An 8,903-nucleotide genomic window follows, 5' to 3' on the forward strand; every position below is an offset into this window, starting at 1 on the left:
TAAGGCTTTGCTAAATAGAAAATACAATTATTATGGATATTGAGCTTACTACCTGAAAAGCATGCAAAATGTAGCAAACACCTTTCTTGGTAATCACCATGACAACTCTAAGCCACTATGCTGTCATGCCACCAACAGCCTTACCCACACACATACACATACACATACACATACACATACACATACACATACACATACACATACACACACACACACACACACACACACACACACACACACACACACACACACACACACACACACACACACACACACACACACACACGCACACAAACACACACACATACACATAATGCATAAACATGGGAGTTATTGTAAATGTTGTCTTTTTTAACTTTTCGAACAGACAAAAATATGTTTGTGGTAGACTTACTGCATCTGAGGCTTTTTGTAGTAATTCTAATGCAATTATGAGTCAAGCAAAGTTCAGTGCAGTAGAAATATTCTGTCTCTAGTCAGGAGTGTTTAGACATGAAGCTGAAACCTGAGACGGTGGCAGAAATCAACAGAAATATAGTAAAATAGCGCCCTCTTCAGGTTCACCTGTGACACTGTCACCAGTTACTTAATGAGAGGGAAGCATTCAGAGAAATCAAGACATATAGGAAAATAGCGCCCTCTTCAGGTTCACCTTTGACACTGTCACAGGGAATACAGCACCTCAAAAAGCTTGGAAACTCTATAATCCAAATAATGTTTTGGACCTGTCAATTTATTTCACAAACACACACACACACACACATACTCACTCACTCACTCACTCACTCACTCACTCACTCACTCACTCACTCACTCACTCACTCACTCACTCACTCACTCACTCACTCACTCACTCACTCACACACACACACACACACACACACACACACACACACACACACACACACACACACACACACACACACACACACACACACACACACACACACACACACACACACACACACACACACACAGACACACACACAGACACATGCAAAACCTTTTAATATTCACTTGAATACAGACCAATACAAATATTGGTGCTTACAGGTGCTAGAGTAACAATACATTAAAATAGCGCCCTCTTCATGTTTAACTTTGACGCAGCCACAGCTTACGGTTTCTTGAAAGCAAGCTGTGTTGCAAATTGTAAGACACACTTGTTTTCATTTTTGAAAAGCTGCCAAAAATCCAAGATAAGATTACACTCATGAGCACAATTACAAATGCAAAATCCTCTGGTTTTGGAGTATGAAATGACTATTGCAATTCACTTTTACAGTTGAAAACTCCAAAATCAAATTGTGAATGACAATTGTGATTAGTGTTTCTGTGTTACATTTTTTTGTTTACAAGAGCAAAGCATACTCTGCACCTCTTTGTATTTGAGACAATTCTACCTTCATAATCATGTCATCCTTTATTTAACACGTACACAAACATACACAGAGACATACACACACAGATAGAGAGAGGGAAAGTAGAATTTCATTTTGAAAATTCAATGTTTTTAACAGTTGCTCATGAATGAAAAACATTTTTGGTTTTGAACATGAACTATCCCCCCAACAGCTGGCCTTTTTGACAGCTGGCCCAGCCTGACCAAGCATCCCGTTCGTAGCAGACTAATAATCTGGACCACACAATGGCCGCAGCCCTGAGGGAAGTGAGGAGGGTGCTGAGGAACACTCTGGACCACCTCAAGGAGGAGGATTTTAAGAGGTTCAAGCACCTCCTTCGGGACGAGGGCCATATCGCATGGGGAAAACTGGAGAAGGCCGACACAGACGACACTGTGGACTTGATGGCGCAGGTGTACAGCACGGGAGCTCGGGATGTCATGTTGACCATCTTGAAGGAGATGAAGCTCAACCAGTTGGCCAACGACCTGGAGAAACATCTGGGAAGATGTGAGTGTGTAGCTCATAGACTCTAATAAGGCACCTGTGTATGTATGAAGAATCACAGACCCGCTGGAGTGCCTCACACTCAAGGTTTGACCTTTTCAAGATGGCAGTGGATAAGGCCCTGCAGAGCCAAAATGGACATTTGGATCTCTTTGTCCGTTTCCTTCTCGGCCTGGCTCCAATGTTGGAGCCTAAAATCCGGTCCCCCCTGGATGTGGTGCTACCACAGTTAGCTGTAAGAGAAGATAGCATCGAGAAAGCAGTTTAATACATTAAAAAAAAGATCGGGGAAGATATCTCACCAGAACGGATCATCAACCTCTTCCACTGTTTGAATGAGTTAGGGGATAACTCACTGGTTGAGGAGATCAACAGGTAATTAATACAGACCTTTTCAGATTTAAAGGAATTGGTAAATAGCACAATTAGTAGGGCATGGTGTCAACCACACCTGTGTCATAGGTTTGATTCTGAAAGAGTACATACTAATAAAAGCCCTTTGCAGGGCTCAGTTATTGGGGGTTAACTGTTTTAAACATATTGGTTTTCTTACATGTACTGTAACTGTTTTTGGTGAGGAAAAGATCATAAATGTATTAAAATCATCAATTCTGTGCCATTATCTTCCCCAGATGAAGGAACAGTCCTCCAACTATGTTGTCAAATTCATTATTATATGTGTCCACAACACAACAATGATTGTATTTCATCTGGAGTGAATAGGAAATTGATGTTTGCCAGTATTGATGCTATTTACTGCTGACTCTTGTCATTTGTATTGCTCTACTGTTCTGGACTTTGTTTTGGAAGTACAGTGGCGCATTGTCTTTTTAAATAAGAGGCTTTTAATAAGAGGCTGTTTAAGTATTAAGTAAGATTATGAATATTGTGTTTGAAATGTAACCCAGGTACAGAAACTCAGCAGATGAGGAGAAGGACCTGACTCCAGCCCAGTGTTCAGCTTTTTCTTATCTGCTGCTGATGTCAGCTGAAGACTTGGATGAGTTTGATCTGAGGAAATACCTGAGATCAGACGAAGGGCTCCGCAGAATGCTTCCTGTAGTGAAAATCTCTAGGAGGGTTGGGTGAGTACAGTTTAGGGTGGGTTCTGAGAGTAAAGCCTTGTTATCAACAATGATACAACTTGGGAGAGAGATGCCTATTTTATAAATACTGAGTTTTTTAAGTGTGTATGAACATGAATAAAAGGGTTATAATTATAAATACAATTTAGATACCTCGATAATAAACTGTTTAATCTTCATTTCTAAACAGGCCAAATCAATGTCAAAGTTGAATATTATCAAATGTGTACATATATGTTATTACAATCATACATATATATTTTTTTTTAATCAGGCTAAATGAGTGTGGCCTCTCCAAAGCAAGCTGTAAAATGATGGCATCAGTGCTGCAAGGGACACCTTCCCATCTGAGAGAGCTGGACATGGGTGATAATAATCTTCTGGATGACCAAGGAGTGGAGCTGCTCTGTGTTGGACTAAGAGATCCACAGTGCAAGCTGGAGAAACTAAGGTCAGCTATGTGGCATGTAATACACCTGCGTGACTGAAAGAGCATCTCGAATGCGCGACTGTGTTTAAGGGAACATCTAAAACGGTTCAGAATTAATTTCTTGACTGTATGATGGCAGTTGTAAGGGAATGATTGACTTTAACTGTCTAAGGTCTATATCCCTCGTCCGGGATATTTAATTTTTTTTGTCAATCTTTTTTTTAAGCTCCTCGAGTTTTCGTCTTAGAGACATAAAAAGAACAACCACGGAAACATTGAACCCTTTTCTTTTATAACATAAAACTAACACCCTGAGAAAGCTTGAATATTCTAGTTTTCAAATATATGCAGTTCGAAGCAAACAAATAAATGAGCACTTTGTAAGGAGAATACAGGTAAAGCCTTGCATATTTCTCTCTCAGAGTGTGGAAGCAACCGGTGATCGCCCACCCATGAGCAAATTAGGGCTCTTCATATGATAAGATTTTCGCCATGTTTTTGGGGATATAATGTTATATAATTCAGGCTTGGAGTAATATATTTACAAATCCCTCTGTAAATGTCTTCATAATATAGTTGGGTACAATACTGGAAAGTTTGGTATATATAGGTTGAACTGAAGTTGAGATTTTTTCCTTGGAGTATGACAAAAAACTCATTTTGAGAAAATCGCATTTAAAGATTCCAGGAAGTATCAAGCTATACCACGTGATGCGTCTTTAGGTTTAAAAGCCCCGTTTTTGCTAACATCATTGGTTACTGCTGGAAAGGAAATGTCCTTATTTGGAGTACATAGCGTTGTGAAGGAGAAACTTAGCTTTTCAACCATACCAAACATGTCAGGTATCAGAAAGCCGATATACTGCACGTTACGTTAGAATGCTAACTTTCCAGGAAACCATAGGAGAATGCTGACGCCGCGAACAGACAAAATGTGAATAAATATACACATTAATGTATAATATGGATATTTTCTTTATGCTAGTATGAAACATGTTTAGGCAGTGAACTAGCTCAAAATCTCAAAATTGACCACTGCTGAAAAAAACGATGTTTTTGCCTGCCGTGTCTCGCCTTAAACCATTCTGCACTGAACCGCTCATGCCCAAAGTTACAGGATATTGTTATTTGATAGTGTTAAGCACTGGGTGTATTTTTTTTATACTCTACTCAAAACCTCTTTTTTCTTCTCATTGTGGAGTGCTATTTAAACCATGCCGCCCAAGTGCGCGCCCCCCCCCCCCCCCCAAAAAAAAAGAAATGTCACCAGCTGCCACTGATAGGTAGATGTGTGTGTGTGTGTGTCTTGTGTAGGTAAATGTTTGTGTGTTGTGCGGGTAGAGGTGTGTGAGTTGTGTGGGTAGATGTGTGTCCGTGTGTTGTGTAGATAGAGGTGTGTGTGTGTGGGTTGTGTAGGTATAGGTGTGTGTGTGTGTGTGTAGGTAGAGGTCTGTGAGTCAGTTGTGTAGGTAAAGGTGTGTGTGTGAGTTTGGGTAGAGGTGTGTGGTGTGTGTGTGTTGTGTAGGTAGAGGTCTGTGTGTTTGTGTTGAAGAGGTAGAGGTGTGTGTGTGTTTATTGTTTACAGTCATGGACAAAAATATTGGCACCCCTGCACTTCTGTCAGAAATATTTGGCAATTACAAATGCTTTGGTATTCACATGTTGATTCCTATTGTTTGCATTGGAACAACGCAAAAAAGCATTTTTTTATTGGCTCCCTTTCAAAATTGTAAGAAATAGTTGTATTTCAAGCATCTTATGCTCCTTAAATCTCTATATAAACTCACCTGTGGCAAGCTACAGATGCTGGTTGTATAGAAATCACATTTGCAACCAGTTAAAATGGAGCGTTGTGTGTCTGTATATACCGGTGTGTGTCTATTTGTGAGCTTGCCATGAGTGAAATATGGTATGTGTATGTGTGTAGGTAGAGATGTGTGTGTGTGTTGTGTGAGTAGTGGTGTGTGAGTGTAATAATCAGATGTGTCATTATGTTTCTCCCAGGCTGTGGAGTTGTTCCCTCACAAAAAAAAGCTGTGCTGCTTTAGCATCAGCTGCCAGATCAACCTCCTGCAGTTTGAAGCAGCTGAACCTGGGACACAATAAGATTAATGATGCAGGAGTTCAACATCTCTCAGACCTCCTCAAGAATCCACACTGCAAACTGGAGACACTAAAGTGAGTGTTAACACACAACAACAGAGCTGCGTGTTGTATATGTAGAGGTGTTTGTGTGGTGGGGGGGGGGGGGTATGGGTGTGTTTGTGATGTGTAGGTTGAGGTGTGTGTGTGTGTGTGTGTGTGTGTGTGATGTGTATGTAGAGGTGTGTGTTATGTAGGTAGAGGTGTGTGTGTGTGTGTGTGTTGTATAGGTAGATGTGTGTGTGTTGTGTATTTAGAGGTGTGTGTGTGTGTGTGTGTGTTGTGTAGGTAAATGTATGTGTGTTGTTTTGGGTAGAGGTGTGTGTGTTGTGTGGGTAGATGTGTGTGTTTGTGTGTTTTGTGTAGATGGAGTTGTGTGTGTGGGTTGTGTAGGTAATGCTGTGTGTGTGAGTGTATGTAGAGGTGTGTGTGTCAGTTGTGTTGGTAATGGTGTGTGTGTGTGAGTGTATGTAGAGGTGTGTGTGGGTTGTGTAGGTAATGGTGTGTGTGTGTGAGTGTATGTAGAGGTGTGTGTGTCAGTTGTGTTGGTAAAGGTGTGTTTGAGTGTGGGTAGAGGTGTCTCTATTTTGCATAGGAAGAGGTGTGTGTGTGCGTTCAAAAGGTTAAGGTGTGTGAATGTAATAATCAGATGTGTCATTATATCTCCAAGCAGTGCTCCATTTTATTCTCTCCTCAAGAGAGAAGTTAGATTTCTCATAGTTACTGACAGCCTTGGGTCCACCATGTTAAGTGGACCAAGGCAAGAAAGACTGTTTATGTTATTGTAGTTTTTCAATCAAGGTAAATGGGAACTATTTATTTGGATTATGAAACATTTAATTTCGATGTTAGGACATGATACACACAAACACCTCCTTTGTGGGGTTCAGGCCACCTGAGGGGATGTAGGCCTATAATGGGGTTCTTTTCTTTGAGACACAGTGAGTCAATACATTGTCTTGTTTGAGTGAATTATTTGAGAGATGAATACAATTATTTGAATAGTTTATTTGTTCTCTTCTATGTTGTTGTTGTTGTTGTTGTTGTCTTCGTCACTCAAGTCTGTGTCTCTTCCTCTTTTATTCTAGGGTTAGTTTCCAATTTTCATTAACTTTCTGAAAACTGGGCCTGCTATCAGCCTTCAAATGTCCTGTACTTTCCATAAACATTGAAATTGATGGTAACATCTTCCACTGTCATGAGTTGTTATGAGTTTGCAAGTCTTCTGCAGAAAGATCAGAAACAGGGAACAGCTGTCACAGGCAGTGTCTATTTAACAGAGTTACAGAGATAAGAAGAACATGGAGTATCATTCTGTCCCAGCGCAATATATTCTCAAGGAAAAAAACAACCACCCCAGTCCTTAATGTTTCACATGGCATGCTTTGCACAATCACATTTGTAATTTGCATCATTTGCAATTAAGAAACAAAATGTTTTGCTATTTTCTTTTTTTGCTTGTGGGTAATGATGGCCACTAATAAAGTGTGTGTGAGTGTGTGGCATGCTGTGAAGGGAGAAATACACTGAGGGGCGTGTGTATGTATGAACTTGCCATGAGTGATCTATTGTGTGTGCTTTGTAATTCTTGCAACTGATGTGTGTGTGTGCTCAGAGGTACCAGAGGTGTGTGTGTGTGTGTTTGTGTGTGTGTGTGTGATTCACTGTGAGGAAGTATGGTGTGTGTGTGTGTGTATTTTGTAGGTAGAGGAATGTGTGTGTTGATGAAGTATGGTGTGTGTGTGTAATAATCAGATGTGTCATTATGTTTCTCCCAGGCTGGTGAAGTGTTCCCTCACAGAGAAGAGCTGTGCTGCTTTAGCATCTGCTGCCACATCAACCTCTTGCAGTTTGAAGCAGCTGGACCTGGGAGAGAATGAGATTAATGATGCAGGAGTTCAACATCTCTCGGACCTCCTCAAGAATTCACTCTGCAAACTAGAGTCTCTACAGTGAGTGTTAACCCACAACAACAGAGCTTCAGTTGTTTGTGTGTGTGTGTGTGTGTGTGTGTGTGTGTCTGTGTGTGTTGTAGAGGTTTGTGTGTGTGTGTTGTTCACTGTGTTGATGACGTATGGTGTGTATTGTGTAATAATGAGATCTGTCATTATGTTTCTCCCAGGCTGAGAAGTTGTTCCCTGACAGAGAAGAGCTGTGCTGCTTTCGAATCAGCTACAAGATTTACATCCTGCAGTTTAAAGCAGCTGGACCTATCTGGCAATAAGATTCATGATGCAGGAGTTAAACATCTATTGAACCTCCTCAATACTCCCCACTGCAAACTAGAGACACTAGAGTGAGTGTTAACACACTACAACATAGATAGATGGATGTGTGTGTGTGTGTGTGTGTGTGTGTGTGTGTGTGTGTGTGTGTGTGTGTGTGTGTTTGTGTGTGTGTGTGTGTGTGTGTGTTTGTGTTGGTGTGATTCACTGTGATGATGAAGAATGGTGTGTGAGTGTAATAATCAGATGTGTCATTATGTTATTCTCAGGCTGAGAAGTTGTTCCCTCACAGAGAAGAGCTGTGCTGCTTTAGCATCGGCTGCCAGATTAACCTCCTCCAGTTTGAAGCAGCTGGACCTATCTGGCAATAAGATTCATGATGCAGGAGTTAAACATCTCTTAGACCTCCTCAAGAATCCCCACTGCAAACTAGAGACCCTAGAGTGAGTGTTAACACACTACAACAGAGATGGATGTGTGTTTGTGTGTGTGTGGGTTTGTTTGTGTGTTTGTGTTGGTGTTATTCACTGTGATGATGAAGTATGGTGTGTGAGTATAAGAATCAGATGTGTCATTATGTTTCTCCAAGGCTGGAGCATTGTTCCCTCACAGAGAAGAGCTGTGCTGCTTTAGCTTCAGCTGCCAAATCAACCTCCTGCAGTTTGAAGCAGCTGAATCTGCAAGGCAATAAGATTCATGATGCAGGAGTTAAACATCTCTCAGACCTCCTCAAGAATCCGCACTGCAAACTAGAGATACTAAAGTGAGTGTTAACACTCTAGAACATAAATGGATGTGTGTGTGTTTGTGTGTGTGTGTATGTGTGTGTGTGTGTGTGTGTGTGTGTGTGTGTTTGTGTTGGTGTTATTCACTGTGATGATGGAGTATGGTGTGTGAGTGTAATAATCAGATGTGTCATTATGTTTCTCCCAGGCTGAAGAGTTGTTCCCTCACAGAGAAGAGTGGTGCTAATTTAGCATCGGCTGCCAGATCAACCTCCTGCAATTTGAAGCACCTGGACCTGAGAGACAATCAGATGCATGATGCAGGAGTTCAACATCTCTCAGACCTCCTCAAGAATCCACACTGCAAGCTGGAGGAACTAGAGTGA

The 8,903-nt window shown here is 41.1% G+C and overlaps 1 protein-coding gene across 1 annotated transcript in view; it reads left to right on the plus strand.

The window, feature by feature from the left end:
• The window catches only part of LOC308379065 (protein NLRC3-like), a gene marked incomplete at its 3' end in the record, with an annotated part of 32,878 nt that extends 23,975 nt beyond the window's left edge, over positions 1–8,903 (plus strand). Inside the window, exons 6-11 of the mRNA XM_080856121.1 lie at positions 5,430–5,603; positions 7,346–7,519; positions 7,690–7,863; positions 8,062–8,235; positions 8,382–8,555; positions 8,726–8,903. Of these exons, the coding sequence (XP_080712247.1) occupies positions 5,430–5,603; positions 7,346–7,519; positions 7,690–7,863; positions 8,062–8,235; positions 8,382–8,555; positions 8,726–8,903 (1,048 nt within the window). The remainder of the gene's footprint in view (positions 1–5,429; positions 5,604–7,345; positions 7,520–7,689; positions 7,864–8,061; positions 8,236–8,381; positions 8,556–8,725) is intronic.

This window comes from Sprattus sprattus (genome assembly GCF_963457725.1).
Source record: "Sprattus sprattus genome assembly, chromosome: 1".
NCBI lineage: Eukaryota > Metazoa > Chordata > Actinopteri > Clupeiformes > Clupeidae > Sprattus > Sprattus sprattus.